Genomic DNA, 17,566 nt, shown 5'->3' with positions numbered 1-17,566 from the left:
ACAAATCTTTTATTGGAGGGTGTTTGGTTCTTACAGCTTTCTGACAATTTGCCAGAGAATATGTATAATTAAATTATATTGGAGGATTACAGTACGATTCATTCAGGTTGAGAGGGGCCTCAGGAGGTCTCCAATTCATCCTCCTGCTCAAAGCAAGGCCAGCCTTAGGATCAGGCCAGTTGCTCAGGGCTTTACCAAGTTGAGGCTTGAAAGCTGCTAAGGATGATGACTGCACAGCCTGTTCCACTGCTCGATTGTCTTCATGGTGAAAAAGTTTTCCATATAACCAGCCTGAACCACTCTTGTTTCATTTTATATCTTTTAAATGTTTCCAGTGTCTTTATGTTTTGCTATAGAATATCAAGAACTATCATTAATGGTCTAAAGGTGAATCACAATTAAGAAACAAAGCAAACCCAAAATAAGCAGTGGTTGTGATATCTCATTTTGACTGAAGGTGTTGGTTAAAAATTGTGGCACATTGACTTTTCTACTTACAGTGTGTTTTCTTTCTTGCAGCAGCTGATGGTTTGGGAAGTATAGCTATAGATACAACACAACTTAACATGTCAGTCACTGATCCGACGGCTTGGGCTACAGCTATGAATAACCTGGGGATGGTTCCAGTAGGACTAGCTGGACAACAGCTTGTGACAGGTAAGATTTTTCTTTTTTAAAGATATCTCTAGTACCGTCCATGTGCTCTTTGGATTGTTTTAAAAATATATGGAATTGTTGTTAAGGATATTATATTTTTATATTCTGAAAACATTACCCGTGATTAATATTGCGTACTGTGTAGTCTCTTCTTGTAGGAGTTATATAATCCATATTCTATTTTAACCTTGTGGAAAAGCCAAGACTCTTCAGGGAAATCAAACAACTAATGCTAGGTCAAGACTATGAAGCAGATCACGTAAGAGAAACACTTGCTTCTGTTTCTCTGTTCAGGCAGGATGTCTTGAGGTTCTGCCAAGAAATACCCTGAGCTGGGAACTCTTGACCAGAGAAAGATTTTGAGGTCATGTTAATTGGGCAGAAAATCATGAAGCCCATTCAGTTCATATACTGAGTTGATATTAGTGAAGTGAAGCTTTCCTATCAGGTGTATGCTTATTTACTTTCTGCCTAACTCCATAAATTGAATGTCAAGAGGTTGTTCTTGTTAGATTTTCTTATTTCACTTCCCAAACACACCTGGGGAGAGCTTCGTAGGGGATCTGTTATTTTAATAATAAGAAAAATAATATTTTGAAACCAGCAGTGTTTCATGGACAAGCCTGGACATATCCAACTTCATTGTCACTACAAGAGGCCTAATTACTTGGGTTTAATAAAACTTAATTGCTCCTGTGAGGCAGAGAAAAATTATTTCTGTATAAGTGTGTGCCCTATAGACACAAGCCACATGCCAGACATGTGACAGGTCACCTCTGGAAGCTGCATTGACACTTCAGCTTAAGAAGTGCTGTGCAACATCTGGATCAGAGCAGCATCCTGTCATGTCTGCACCCATCCTCATAGACATGGATGTGATGAGCCAGGTCATGATGTGAATCGCCCTGCCTGTCTCACCTGGGATGCCTGATGCTTAATTTTGGCCAAATATGTCCCCTTCTGAAACTGGGAACTGAGTGGACCTGTGCCAGTTCACAGCTGATGATCTGACTGTGAATTACTAGTTTTACAGGTGGGCAAACTAAGCTGCAAGGAAGCTGATTTATAATGAATTGGTCTCAAGCAGAGAGTTTAGCTGGTAGACACTGTGAACTGATTCTCTCTCTCTGGCTTTAACCCCATGCTCCTGGTTAAAAGAAACAAGCAAAACCATCTGCTTCTGGGGAGCCAGTTCTCTTCGATGTTTTTTATCAATGACCTGGGTCATTGATAATGAGTTGAGTCCACATGAAGTTTGCTGATGATACTACATGAGGAGGAGCCATTGATTCCCTCACAGGGAGAAAGGCCTAAGAAAGAGATCTGCATAGTTTAAATTGAATAGGATAGTATATCATATTTCAGTTGGAAGAGACCTACGTTGGTCATCTAGTCCAACTGCCTGAGCAATTCAGGGCTGACCAAAAGTTAAAGCATGTTGTTCAGGGCCTTGTCCAAATGCCTCAAACACTGACAGGCTTGGGGCATCAACCACCTATCTAGAAAGCCTGTTCCAGGATTTGACCACCCTCTTGGTAAAGAAATGCTTCCTACTGTCCAGTCTAAACCTCCTCTGGTGCAACTTTGAACCATTTTCATGAGACCTACCACTGGATACCCAGGAGAAGAGATCAGCACCTCCCTCTCTGCTTCTCAGGAAATGGGGCAGGAGGTGTTGACCTCTTCTCCCTGGTATCCAGTGACAGGACACATGGGAATGGTGATCGTTGTGGGTCCCTTCCAACTTAGGACATTTTATAATTGTACATGTTGGCCAGGAAACTGCTTTTTCATTTTCTGGTGAGGCTTTTGCCTACAAATGCTGTGGTCAACTTGAATGTAATTACCTCCAAATCTGAAAATAGCCATATGTCAAATTCAGCTTCTGCTGCTTGCATTTAGAAGCATCTCAGTTGCATATCCTATGGAGGTTTGTCCACTTTCTTGTCTTCCCATCTTCCTCTGCCTCTCCAGCTTTGGTGTAAATTGTGTCCTCAGGTGTGCTGTACAGTCCCTACATGGCAGCCGCATCTCATGTGCAATGCTTCTTCCCACAAGGGAGGATCTCCAGGACTTTATTTCATTGCCAGCTCCCTACTGTAATTTCCATAATTATGTGTATCACGTATTGTAGGAGTGTTGTACAGGTCAGTTGGTATTTGTTCAGCATTTTCAATCTATGAAAGGTGCCATAAGTAATAAATATTAATTACTGAAGTGCTGCCTGATTTCTCTACGGGTGCAGAAGAACTTTTCTTTCCTTTTGCTTTCCTTTGTTGGAGACTCTTGTATTTTCAAGATGCTTTGACAATTCATTATATTTCCTTATGATTCATAAGTTTTTGACACATTTTCTTCATGGCAAATCCATAATGGTGAAACCACAATTTACCATTAAAAGACTTACAGATTTATTGCTATAATATATTTACTGTGTCTGCATTCAGTGTGAGTTTGCATTCCCATGTTGACCCAATATCTAACTAGTCCTTAGCCTTTTCTGACTTTTTTTATTTTTTTTTTGCTGTTAATCCTAGTAATGAACTAATCTTTGTGAGCAGTCACATATTGCTTTTGGTACTGTCATCTGTGACTTTTCTCAGAGATGAAAATGACATACTTGTGTCCCAGTGTCAACTTTTTGTCTCTCTTTAAAAAATTATTGGATTATATTTTTTTTCCTGCCTTGATAGCATCTAGGAAAGCAGTAAGTATAATAGTTTAGATTAATCTTGGGGAGACTGCAATCTTTCCTGGATAGATTTATATAACCTGCCGTACTCTGAAATCTGGTGTGTGTTACTCATCTGTATTCTGACATATCTCTTAGTTCTCTATCTTTTCATTTCCAAATGACTTATATATTCATGGCCTTTCCTTCCCCAAACTAACTGGTTCCTAATTCCTAAAATGCAGGTCGATTTTGTTCCTTTAAGCATGGAGACCTTATGATCTTTTTGAAGCTTTTGATGGTTTTTTTTTTTCCCCAACTGTTGTTAACTTTGCTGCTGTGTAACATGTTGGGATGCCTGCCTTGTAAGAGTTATACTCCCCACTTTGCAATCTGTGAAGCTCCTGCCTAGCCCAAGAGTTTCTTAAAATGGCAACTGACACTTCTGCAACATCTGGCCAATACCCTTCTCCCTGCCTGGGATGTAGGCTGTCTGGTCTTGGTAACTAATCAACTTTAAGCACTGCTAACCTTTTAATACCAGTTTAGATGATATCTGCACTCTATTTAATTCCTTATCTCCCAGTGCTGTAAAATTGGATTTTTGATCTGGGCAAACGTCAGAGCCTTTCTTTTGCAAAGATAGATTCTTGTTAATAGTTCTATAGTATCTCTTCTGTTTCTACATTTATTTTGCTTACACTTATTGCTATTTGGAAAGCTACTTTTTCCATAATATTTGCCTACTGTGTTACATGTACACTAATATATGCATTTATACAGTATGTATACATAATTAATACAATAAACTGTAGTTTAATAATGCATTAGCTAAAATGTTAAAGATTGATGTGGAATAGTTATGGCCAAAAAACACTTTCATTCTAAATCTCCGTTTTCAACAGGCTATTTTTTTTTTTCCAAAAAATTGCCTTTTTGGGATGAAATTTCTCACAGTTTATCTGAGCCCAGACAGACTGGACAAAATTTGCTAAACTGCTTTTGAATTGTCCAGGTTAAAATTGCTGTTTTCTGTGCTTGGAGACTTTGAGAAAAATGGTTAGGTGAGAGGGAAAGGATAGTTTGTACTCCACCATTTTGAGATCTGAATCCTCTTTGTACACTCAGACTTCAATGTACTTGAAAGATTCAAGCACATCTTTCAAGAACATTGAAGTCTGCTATTTTGTTACATTTTAGGACTGGTAGAAAAACTTAGTAGCCTCAGACCACCTGAGAATGTTTTATTTTGCTTTTGCATTGGTACTTTTTAAAGGCAATTTTGGCATTGCTGAATTCAGTGTACTTATACTTTCATTTGTTTCAGCAAATGGCATCAGGTCACCTGTTTTCTAAAGGAAGGCATCCAGCCAGGAAAATTATTTACTCCTCTAGTTCAGTTTGGTTCTCATTTCACTAATGAACCACTGCTCTGAAAAGCGTGAAGCAATTTTGAGATGCTTTCCTCCAGAATTGCTTAGATGACCTGAACATTTGTTAGTCAAAAATGTTATATGTCAAAAATTTCCTCGATACAAATGAACAAGAAGAGTGGTACATAAGTGGTAATTCTTTTAGACTTAGTTAAGCTCATGCCCTGTGCCACATATTTGTACTCTTAAAGATAAAAATAACAAACCACAAGGGCAGACATCCAAGATGAAAGCTATAGATCTGCCTAGAAGTCAAGAGTATGCCTGAAAACTGATCCCTTCTACCTATTCACAGGATAATTGTTAAGGCAAGCTTTTCTATGTGAGTCCAGCCAACATGCCTCAGCCTTGAGATATTAAAATTTTCAGTGGCCTCCAGTCCTGTTTCTGCTGAAGTTAGTCTTTGTTCACTTGTACAAAATCCTAAAATCAGAGTCTAGGAAGCTTTGAAGCCTAACATCTTGTTTAACAAAGGTATAGAAAAAACATACATGATTTTTGTGGCCTCAGGCATGTATTTTTTAGACACTGGAGGTTGTGAAATATTAGGCACATCAGCCTTCTTGGTTTTCCATTTGTCTTTGCTTTCCCCACACACTTGTCTTTTGACCTGATTTTAGTGGAACATAGGAGCTGTCAGTTCCAATCAGGTCACCTCATTCAGGATTGTGCTTTTGACAGTGTTGAGTATCAGATACTTCACAGGGAGAGACACACAAGGCAAGTCAGCACTGAAGTGCTTTTCCCTCTGATGGGCTCTCCTCTTAATCATTAATACATAAAACAGGGTTCCCCAAACTGAAGGTTATATTTCTAAATCAAGTCATAGCTCAGCAAAAATTCTCTTCTGGAAGCAGCACCTGTGACAATAAGTTGTTGCAATTCTGAAACAGCAACCCCAGCTTTACATTTTGATAACAGAAAAATCTGGGAAATATTGATCTACTGACTGCCAAATCCCATGACAGGGGGTTAAATATCCCTCTTAGAATTGTATTAGCTCGAGACCTTCAAGTTTTTGAAGACATAATTTTCAGTCTCTGTTTCTTCAGAGCGGAGACTGTAATGAAAGGCAAGCACTATATTCACATTCTGATTCGTCTTAAGCGTTTTTCCATATGATGGGCACACCAGGGAAAGGACTAGTATGATGACTTTTCCTTCTTCTGCTCACTCTAGTGTCTCAAGAGCTCCCCAGTTCCTATGCAGAGAAGACCTAGGGATTATTTGAGAAAAATCAAGAGTGGGCTGAGACTTAATAATTCCTTCACCAGTCTACCTGGGCTATGGAAAAGTCCTTTAAGCTTCACTGTCTCTCCACCATAAAATAGATGAGGCATGTTCAGCGAATTATTGTTGACTCCACATTGTAATATGCTGACTAAATTGTAAACATATCCCTCATTGTTCTGATTGTGTGCTATTTTTGTAAAGTTAATGAAGAAAAATCCAATAAAGTAGGAAATCAAGGTATATTTAATTATATTCAGCAGTTCCCCAAAGCAAGACTGTACATTAAGCAGTGCTGAAGACTTTAAGAAGTCATCTGGCCAGCTGACTCTGCCAAGTCTCATGTGTATACTTCTTCTTCTGTGGCCTCTCCATTACTGGAGCCTTGGAGCCACTGATTGCCATCTGGCAGTCTCATTTCATTTTACCCGTGCTATCCTGTTACTTATTAAAGCTTCCTTTCTCTACACTTCATTGCTTAGCCACTGAACCAACGTGCTAATGAGCACATAACTCGAATCATCCAAGACACGCCTAACAAAACACAGCTTCCTTTTCTGTAATTAATGCTGAGCTCCAATTGATTGTGGGGTCTATCCACAAAGTTTTAAATAGAGCCACTTTTACTGTGACCTGAAGATAGTAACCTTTCTATTTGGGAAAAAATGCTTGAGGATCAGTGACTGTGACTGAGTTTAGTACACTCCAGACGTGAGTTTTGAAGTGCACAGGCAGCTGGGGAAGGTGCTCCACACATTCTTCTTCCCCTGCCCCTGTAAGCTGCAAACTGCAAGTATCTGCTGGAAGATGCATCATCCCAGTGGCATGATAGCATACATCGTGATTAGCCTTGCTCTGAATGCTGCATTGGCTTGATATCTCCCAGTAAAAGAAGATACTGAAAGCCTTAACAAAGTCTGCAGAGTTTTCCATAGGTTTTGCAAACCCGTTGAGGTTACAAGGCATCTTCAGAAGGCATCTTTTCAGCTCTTATGGCTTCCCAACCTACATTGTGTTTCAATAACAATCCAGCCTATGGCGCAGGAGAAACGTAGTAAGGCATGCTCTGAAGAAAATAATATAATTTTCCTAATTTTATTCTTGTTCCTTCCTACTTTATTTTTATAGTCTTCACTACAGAAACATCACATTTTAGTAAAGATTTAAATTATCTGAATAACCAATCAAAATAATTAAAGAGCTGTGAAATATACTCAAAAGGATTAGTCAAGCTTGTACCCAGATGAAACAATGTATTTTTGTTATCCAGACACAGGAGAGTAGCAAAAGTGAAAGAGAATAGGTACTGTGGGAATCTCAATATGTAGAGCCACTGGGAACATCTCTAAAGAAGTATTATATATTAGTGTTACAAGTAGGTTTTTTTCATTGACCTGAATAGCACCTGCAGAGTTAATCACACTTTCTATCATGTGAGTGTTACTCAAGGAGACTCCACACCAGGGGACATTAAAGTGCTAGGAACAAAGTCAGGTTACAACAGAAAAAGGAAAGATCCGATGGCCAAAGGAAATGTGGCAGAAACACTTAAGTGCCTTTGACAGGGTTAAGTGTGCCTCTTAGGTCATTCAAGTGCCTTCTCTATATTAGACCTTAATTGAGGCCAAGGATGAAGATAATGATTAAAATTTGCTCATCACTTAAAGATAAATAGTGCTTTTTAACATGGGATGAGGGGCTGAATGGCCCAGATAAACAAGACTCAGAGCTGAGCCGGGTCAGAGAAAGGAAATTACTAAATTCAAAGCTTCTGCTGTATGTGGGGTGAGGGTTTGTTCTGGAATAGGATGTCTGTCCTTCTGTTGTTGTAATCTTGTCCAGGACAGTTAACAGTTTAGGAAAATAGACTGATTACTATTTGGCATAAGTCTTCTTAACTGTCTCAAAATACCAGAATGAATTTATGATGCCAGCCACACTGTTAGGATGTTTTGGCTTTATTTATTTATTTATATTCTTGGCTGTTGGTAATTATACTAAAAAAAAAATCTGTTTGACATGTTTTTGTTTGAAGTTACAGTAAAGTAACATAAGGAAACATTTTATTTCTGCAAAAGTTTTTCTCATCTTTTATCTTCACTTTGGAAAGCCTCCATTCCCAGTATTTTCCATGTGTTTATTTATTCTAGACAAGAAAGCCCATGAGTAATTATGAGCATCCCACTGCATGAAGTAAGCCAAGAGGCTATTGGGAACCATTTGCTACTGACTGTTCATTTCTGCTGGAACACAGTTTATTTGCAGCACTTTTCTTTCAAACTTCGCTCCCATCCAGGCACCCCAGGTTCCTTGGCCAACATGGGGAATCCAATGTAACCCCTGTGTGATGTGCAGTTCTCTCAGGGCAAAATTGAGTTATTTTGAATAGAAACCAACAGAAAGAGCAAATTGACTATTTTAACTAACTGAAGACAAGGTATGAATAACAAATGAGCTATCTACATGGAAATAAAGGCTTGTTAATGGCAGACTGTTTGAAGGTGGCCTGCTGAGCACAGTCATAGCTAGGTGCAAGGTGAAGGCAATGTTACCTGAAGCCCTAAAGCCAAATCTGTTAGCAGGTCATGCAGGTGGTCTGCAGGAGATGGGCACAGCAGTCCCAAGAGGACTGTTAACTCGATCCTTCCTCTCAGGAGAGTACAGTGATCAGGATGGTACAGATGGCATTGCCTGGGAGAGTCACCGTGCAAGACTTCTTTGGGAGGGGAAGACTTGAATATGAATGAGTCCCCAGGCAGCCATTCCAAATCAAGGGCTATAAAATCTTTTGTTCTTCCCTAGTCAGGCTCTCCATTTGCCTGTATAGGCTAGGTTGATGCTTAGAGCTTGAACCCCGGAGAGCAAGCAAGAGAAGCTTGCTTTCTATGTTTTATCTTGGGATTAAGGGCATATGCATGGTTTTCTTTCCTTTCTGCCACCTGTCCTTCAAATGCCCTTTGCTTATTGCATGACAATTGGGTCTCGTAAACTGCGCAAAAATGCCCATCCACTTGGCTGCAGGAATCGATCTAAGAAATATTGGCACAGGTGATCAGTGCAGAAAAATGTCTTTTGATGGTCCACATTGAAGAAGAAAGTTGGGCTTCTGCAGGCCCAACACCTGGACATGCGAGTGAGCTTGTAACGTAATACTTTGCTAATGTTAACTTTATTCAGATAAATAGTGGATTTACTGCACCTTCCCATGTGCCAGTGGTGACAAACGATGTGCATGACATCACCAGCTCTGAGTAATGTCTCTGTAATGCGAAGCAGCTGGTCACTGGAGTAGGTGAAAGATAATTAAACTTAATAAACAAAATATGCTCTAATACTCTGCAGCATGCATTTAGATTGTGTTCTGCCCAAATATTAAAGATATTCTGTTACTGTGGCTTCAGAAATTTAATAGGTTTGTTAGTGTAACAAGAACAACTTTACCTGCCTTTCTTGTATGTGCACTTTTCTTATTCAGCTTTTTTTTTTTTTTCTTAAAAAGTGGTTCTCTTGACCCTAGCTGATTTTCCTTTATAAATAATCTCCTCCTCCTGACCACAATGCCTTCATAATTTAGTAATTATTTGTTATTTGTGTTCAGGAAAGGCTTAGAGATAGAGAGCTCCAGTTTGTTAAATACTGCATGAACTCTAACAAGTCAATCCCAGCCCAAATTGCATATTGTCTGTTTTCTTTCACTTAGATAAACGAGGCAGGTAAGGGACCACATGGAAACAATGGGATAATACTGATTGGCATGAAAAGTAGCAGTGATTATGGAGCTGCCTGCCTATTGTGTATCTTTTTAATAGGTATGTTGGCACAGCAGTAATATGGTGGTAAGTGAAAAAGCGGTTTAGCTATTTTTATCTGATATTCTGAGTTAGGCAGTGGGAAACAGGCAAACTCTATTGCCCACTTTAAGAACAGGCAGGCAGTTCGTACCTGCTCTGCCTCTTAGACTATGCTGCTGTGATTTTTAGAAAAGTATGGGGACAAGGGAAGTGAAAGGGCTTTGTTAGCATTTAGAGGAGACAGCACCATGGGAGAAGGTGCAGATGTGCTTATTGTCACCTCTTTGTAAAGACCTGGCAGCAGGAGCTGTGCTTCCGAAGAGACACTTCCAGACTGCAGTGGATGGAGAGAGCAAGTTATATGCTTCTTCAACTCTTTTTCTTCTCCCTGAGACAATTGTATTTCTAATGGTTCATTTCACTAGGGATAGATGTGGAATATTATAACCAAATGCAGTGTCAAGGTTTTTCCCTATTTTGAGCTCTATCTGCCAAATCTATTTAACCTTTATATTGGAAACTCTCTGGTTTAGGATGTAATCTATACTTGAACTTGCATGACTCAGCCCTTCTTGGAATAATCATCAAAACCTTGTTTTCTGGGGCCTTTTGATAACAATTTTGGCACTCCAGACATGCTTTTTAGAAGTATTTTAAAGACATGGCAGAATATCCTACAGCCTTATCTGCTAGAATAACCAGTACCATAAATGAATTAAATATTTCTTAAAAATAACAATAAACTCTCCAAAATCAAGAGGACAGGAAAGCATAGTGTCCAGATTTTATTTTCTTTTAAGTCCCTCATGTTTAGTGTGTTTAGACCCGAACACAGTGCTGCTGTCCTTTAATGTAATAAATGTCTTAACACCATTTCTTTTCTGTGCTTTTAATAGTTTTGTAACCCCCTGGGGACTTAGAGAAGGATCATGGGTTGTAGGAGGAGGGAGCTCAGATGCACCTGGATATCAGGGCTGTGTGCAGACAGCAGGGAATGAGAACCTGCAGCTGAGCAGCTCCAAAAGTAGCTGATTTGATAAATTGCTTATTATAAATATTGCAGGGTTCCTTTATGTTATTAACCCAAATTCGGTATATGAAAAGATCCCAAGTACAAGTTCATCCACTATCCACCAGCCTGTGTAAAGTAAAATATCTCTTCCAGTTCTTCCTACATATGTTGCCTTTTAGTTTCATGTCCTTTTGTTCTGCTCCGTCTAATAACCTTAAGTAGGTAATCAAACTTGATTTTATAATAAACCATAGCCAGTTCAGGCTTGTCACGACTGGTTTATCGACTCTCAAAACTAAGGACTTCCAACCTCAAGACTAAGATCATTCCTGGCTTCAATTCAAGGTGTTAATTCTGATCTTTAAAATCTAAATGTGGTTTGGAACATGTGCCCTACATTTTCCCTTCCAAAAGAGCAAACAGCCCACGTTTCTGTTGGTTTTTGTTGTTGTCTGAGTGGAATTAAAGCTGGAATTAAAAAAAAACAAAACAAAACAAAACCCACAAAAAAACCCCACAACAAAACAAAAAACAGACCATCCAGTTTTGTAGAAATAGTCTTGCATGTAATCATCAGGACAAAGCTTGTCCTCTTGAAGACAAGGGGTCTACTATGTATGAATGGAAGTTTCTAGTAGTGGGACTCAAGAGGGAACATCTCTCTCCATGAAGGATCCCAGCATATATTTCCCTGTAACAGGCTGCTTCAGCACCACCTGATGGGGTGGCATGTGCCTCTACACGTGCACACACCTTAGAAACGCAAAGGTGCAGTGCTAAGAAAACAAAATGATGATAGCTAATGACTCATATACACCATTTGGTGTCCCATAGGGACTGCCTCTCTTCCAGTGTTTTACCTCAGCAGTTGAGCTCACCAGGGACACAAGAATTAACCATCCTTCCAAATACTCATCCAGGGATTTGAGGCCCTGAGTTCCCAGTGAAGGGCTTTCTTACCACAGCACCTTTAACAGATAGTTGTATTCCTACCTCACTGCCTGCTCTTTCCCCTGATCTCTAGTTTTCCATCAACAAAGCGTGGGTGTGGATTTGATGTGATCTCTGTAATGCAACAGATACAGGCACTAAGGTCTCTTAGCTACTGCAAGTAGTAACAGAAGGATCCCATTATTCTAAGGATCGTGTAACAGAGACATTATCATGTCTGCGTGTTCTAGCCACCGTTACTGTATACTGTAATTCTCCCTTCTTATTGCTAACAGGCTTCAGGTTGTGGATCTAGTGATATTTTCTTAGTGTTTTCTCGATAGAAACCCACCGTGTGGGTTTTCACACATTTCACACATTTCTTAGGTTTCTTGCCTTATCCTAGCTCAATTATTTCACATTTTCTGATGCAGAATGTCATCTGGCCTCTGTGGGCCACATTGCATGAGAGCCACATCTTACTAGGCTTGATTATACGACCTGTTATTTCTTGTGCTTCCAAGATTTGTTTCATCTGTAGCTTTGAGATACTGTATTTAATGTCTCATCCACATATGTATATAGTAAGCATGAACTAAAGAAGTCCTCCAGAGGACTTTTTTTATTGCTCACCACACTTTTATGATCAAAAGATGACAACCTGTCATAGTTTTCTTTTACGGTTATGTTATAGATTGAAAATATCAGGAAAGTCCATGTTACTTGATGGCTGCATATAAATAGAGTTTACAGGTTTGCAAGTACTGCTTGCTCTGCAAACTCATTTGGGAATTTAAAGGGTAACAAACCTGTTTTTACTCTGGCATCAGTAAAATTCAGTAGTAAAATGTTGCTGATCAAATATTGTGGTTGGAGCTTCGATTGTCCCCCCTGGAGTTCTGGAGATGAACATAAGAGGAGAGAGTGACCCCGGGGTTAGGCAAGGAGAGCCCCGGCATCAATAATAACAGACCAGAATAGGACCCAGTTTCCATCTTCCACTCATGCAAGTCTGCAGAGCCAGCAGGAATAAGAGATGTAATTTTTTTTCCATGTTTTAGTAAAACAAAGAAAAACTAATCTGACCATAAAAGACCAGGCTTCATCTGTCTTTTAGATTAGAAAAACCCAGAAAACATACAAACAAACAGAAGTCTTTTCCATCACATATAATTAACCCCCTCATTTAATGCCCTGGCCTATTCACAGCCGGCGCTGCCTTGACCTCGGGGACTGTGGAGGAGAGAACAAGTCACTGCGGGCTCCCCCAATATATGTTTGCTCACCGAGTAAGGAAGTGAGCACTGTACAGTGAGCCTGCACAGCTGTGTGCCTGCTGTGTAAAGCAAGATTTGTGGGTAGAAGTTATATTGCTTCTTGGAACAACTTGGAAAAATCTGGAGAAAATTGCACCAGCCCTCTGATGGTCTGAGGCAACCAGAGAACTAAAACTTTAATTACAGCAGACATAAAAAAAAAAAAAAAAAAAGTGGATTCAAAAGGAGTAGTTTTGTGACACATTATAATTTTCCTCCCTTTATTAAGCTTTTCATCTGCCACAGGCTTGCCTATGTATTTCCTTACAGAATAACCACCGTGTCACTACTTCGTTTTTAATATTCCCTTCTCTTTTACATGTGCCAACCAGCTTTTTTGTCTACCTGACTTAATATCTCTAATTAAACTCAAAGGATGTGCTCCCTACTTATATTTAGCTTAGAAGTTCACTGCTTCTATCTCCAACCTGAACATGGGCTTTTCTATTTTTTCTGACTACACTGGCCCATAAACCTTGTCTTGCTTATGACTTTAGACCATTACAGCTACAGCAATGCTATTACAAATGTGTGACATTATTCTTAAGATAGCTCTCCAAATCCAGACTCACAGGATAATGGTCAATTTATGGCTGTAAGGAAAAGATCTCTTGTGTGAGATGGGTAGTCTTCTTCTAAGGGCAAAACAACAATTCGAGCTAGTTTTTATACACAAGAGACTTTTTTATTTCTTTATTCTTGTTCTGTGCCTCTTAGTCATTAATCTCTCCTATGGAAACTTGTCAAATACTTTTGGAAATTGAAACAAATATGCTGCTTCTATACTCATTTTTCTTATCATTTATAACCACAATGTCTTAAAAAAAGCTTCAGCTTGTCTTCCTGTGCCCCCTATCTCCTGAATACCTTTTGCCTCGTTCAGAATGGACTACTACTCCGCTTCAGTCTGACACATTTTTCATCTTGTCCCTTTTGCAACAGCCCTGTTTGCAACAGTCCCTTTTGCAACAGTTTTCTAGTCAATGGTTTTTGTGAAGATTTCATGTGGTGAAATCCTTCAATGTTTTAAGCATATCTGAACATCCCATCCTTGTCAGTAAATGTGTTGGCTGTTGTTTGTATGCATAGCCACTCAAGAATATAATAAGTTTTTTTTTCAAATGTGACTTAATCAAAACAACATTGTTCTAAGTCACTTCTTTGGGTCACAATAAGTTTTCCTACCAAGGCTGAGTTCAAAATTTAATTCCTTTTTTTTGTTGTTGAGTTACTGAGGTACTCCAGTAACTTCTCAGTGGTTTCTCTATAGCAAGGAAGGATGTACAACGTTCTGCCTCCCTGATACTGAGTGTGCAACAGGAATGGCAAAGAAAGGAGTGTGATGACAGTAGGCTTCTGTCAGAGCTTCTGGAAAGAGAATTCTCCATCAGAGGATGCAGAGATTCCGTGGGTGAGCTGAGTCACCATACACAATCTTCCACCTTTTCCATGGACCATATGAGGAGGTGAAAAGGCTCCTGTCCTAGGTGCCATGGTTATATGTTATTGTGTGGGTGATCTGAATCTCTCAGAATCTATAGTGAGGTCTCAGATTGCCGTTATCTTCATTTCAGCTGAAAGTGTATTTCTGCAATAAAGCTGCTGCTTTGTTTCTCAGTGAACAAAGAAATTCCTCAGAAAAAAACCTCTTCATTCCCCGTTATTAGATTAGACCTGGGATCAAAGTAGACTTTTGCTTCAGAACTAGAATTGAATTACAGAAAGGATTCCTGGATTGTGTCATCTGAGAGTTGTCGTATTGTCACAAAACAGGGGAAGAAGGAGAGAAAAATCCGATTTTCCTGGGATCAGCCTTGCTTTGTAGGTTTTAGATTATATCAGCCTTTGAATTAGGAATGTTGCTGTGGCATTTAGGCCCTTGCAAGCTGTTGTGTTCATGGGAAACTGCAGAAACTGTGCTAAGAAACATATGGAGGTGGGCAGAGGAGGGGTGAGGTTCCTCTCTCCCAGGAGCTCTTGCTGGACCTGTGTGACAAAGCTAGAGGGAACAGGTACGGAGGTGTGGGAGAAAGCTGGGCTGTCGAATCCAGGCCACGGTGGTTGCTGAGAAATTGTCAGGGTGGCAAATGAAGCTTACTTTGAAGGGTTGTCACAAGAGACAGCCTTGCACCTGCTCGTGCAGCTTGCAAAGAAAGCAATCTTCGGGTTCTGAACCCAGTATTTTGTGTATTTTCTTAATTAAGAAGTTGCGAATGATTACACATTACATGTTAGCAGTGCTGTAAAACGAATTTTTGTGTGCATGGATAAGCTGAACGTGACTTTAGATGTACATGCTGATGCCATTTCTCTACTAATTACATTTACAATTTAAAGCTGTCTGTAAGTAGAAGAGCTTACAATGCTGATATTTACTGACAGAAAAACTTTTCAAATCACCTTCCCAGCCAGATGTTCATAAACAAGGGTTTGACAGTTGGTCCATAAATCAAGTTAAGCATTTTAGCATTGTTCTCTTAGGTGGCTCTTGCGTTTAAGCCTGTTTAGCTAAACACATACATTTACTTAAGATGAACAGTAAAAATAACATCTGGAGATCTTTTCACTGAAAGAAAATGCCACAGGGTCCTACACAAGGATCAAGCACATTTTGTAAACTGGCTGGGTTTTTGGATTTCTAGCTGAATAGACATGCTCTCAGCTTTTGAGAGGATCAAGGGGCAGTATTATTTAAATGTTCTTTTTATTTGCGCAGCACTCTGCAGGGAATGTGCTTTCACCAAAGCATTCTTACATTTCTCATTCCATAATGAGCTTCTGTTTTCATCCTTGCCACCTGGGACCCTGGCACGGCCCTGCTAGTAGCAGTGGAGTCACACTGGTGGAACTGCATGCAAAGTGCAGTCCAAAATATTTATTTTAGAATATTCTGCTCTGCAGTAGACTGCCTTCAAAGGGGAATGTCAAAGAAGGAGTTGCTGGGTGTTTTACATTTTCATCTATGCTCATATCAGTCATCTCTCTTTTATCCCTCTTCTTCCCTTTCAAGATGTATGACATTCTTTATTTCTTTCTCTCCTGAAGAGGCTTTTTTTTTTCCTTTTTCCCCTTACTCCTTTGCTGAGAAAATTATGCTAATGAGATGTGGTTTGCTCACCTTCCAAATCAGTGCTACTATGCATTTCAGCTTTGCTGAGTATCAGTTTTGCCGCTTTGCTTTTTCATATTCAGTTCACAACATGAAGGAGAATTCTGCTGAAATCTAACAAGCGCTAGGGAAAAAGATTCAGACAAGTGCAGTCAGATTTATAAAGTGGCAGATAAAGTGGGAAAGGTTTTGCATTGCTTCTGCCACATTGGGTGTTTTTTTGATGGATGTACTATATCTCATCTGTGATTCAGAATGACGTCAATTTACATTCTGAGGGGTACCATGACCATGGCTGTTCATGGTAACATAAAACTTAAAATCTGGAAATGCTGGAAAAGGTGAGTGCAAAAATAATACACGTGAATTCCTGGACTAGGACCATAGTTATTTTGTGATTTAGTTCTCAGGAACACAACCTGTTTCATAGTGTGAGAATGGCATTTAATCTGAGAAACCTGACCTGAGAATTATACAAGGCAGCATGGAGCTGTTTAATGCTTTAGTGACAACAAAACATAAAGATGCTGGCTATAATTCAGTCTGAAGTAGTATACTTTCCTGTGAAGCCTGGCCGAGTACGTTCTTGATTTAAATATCTGGAACTACTGTACACGGTGTGAAACATAAATCCTCTCAGTGCTGGAACCCAGAGACCAAAGGAGCCAGTCAGAAACCTATCTGAACAGCGGATTTATTGTTTGAGTTTAAAGCATGTATGCTAGACCTAGAGAGTACCTTTCCTAACCTGGTCCTTCTGTTCCATTTCAGCAGTGCAAAGAAGCTATAAAGCTGCCTAAAATGTGAAAAGCTCAAAATTCACCAGCATGGCAAAGGTGGTTGAGAGCCAGCATTATGCAGAGCAGGGCAGCAGGGCATGTGGCCCATTAGCAGCCTTCCTTAAGTACCCAGCCCTACAAAACTCAGAACTGTCCTGAGGCCACTTCAGCACAAATCGAAGGACAAAGCAGCCACTTGCAGTCCCAGGTGCTAAAAGCCTCTTCTCTGAGCTGTCCTGAATACAGCTGTAGTACAGCTGAGAACATGACCCGCAGAGCTAAACAGTTCTGCTGGTGGAAAAAATAAAAATAATTAAAAAAATTTAAAAAGACACCAATCTACTGACTATAGGGAATTCAGCCAACCCAGCTGCATGAGCCTTATCCAGTTTTTATGGCATCTACCCATTGCCAACCAAGCTGATGGCACCGCCAGCCACCATCCCTTCTCTCTTCTGCCAGCAGCCCCTCAAGTGCCCGTAACAGAGCAATATGGTGAGCTGAGCTGCTCCTGACAGAGAGGATGGTAGACGCTATGGTCAGCTCTGACCTGCTCTCTCTTTGGTCCTGGGACACCTGCAACAAGCTACCATCAGCTGCTTGGTCCTCACTTACTGCTTGAAAAGCTGTTTTCTACC

General features: G+C 39.9%; 1 protein-coding gene across 1 annotated transcript in view; it reads left to right on the top strand.

Annotated features, from left to right (window-relative positions):
* Positions 1–521: 521 nt before the first annotated feature.
* The window catches only part of ENOX1 (ecto-NOX disulfide-thiol exchanger 1), a gene marked incomplete at its 3' end in the record, with an annotated part of 139,593 nt that continues 122,548 nt past the window's right edge, over positions 522–17,566 (top strand). Inside the window, exon 1 of the mRNA XM_080363364.1 lies at positions 522–657. Within this exon, the coding sequence (XP_080219490.1) occupies positions 567–657 (91 nt within the window). The 5' untranslated portion in view covers positions 522–566. The remainder of the gene's footprint in view (positions 658–17,566) is intronic.

Source organism: Nesoenas mayeri (assembly GCF_963082525.1).
Source record: "Nesoenas mayeri genome assembly, chromosome: 1".
Classification (NCBI taxonomy): Eukaryota; Metazoa; Chordata; class Aves; order Columbiformes; family Columbidae; genus Nesoenas; species Nesoenas mayeri.
This window is presented reverse-complemented; position numbering and strand designations above follow the sequence as displayed.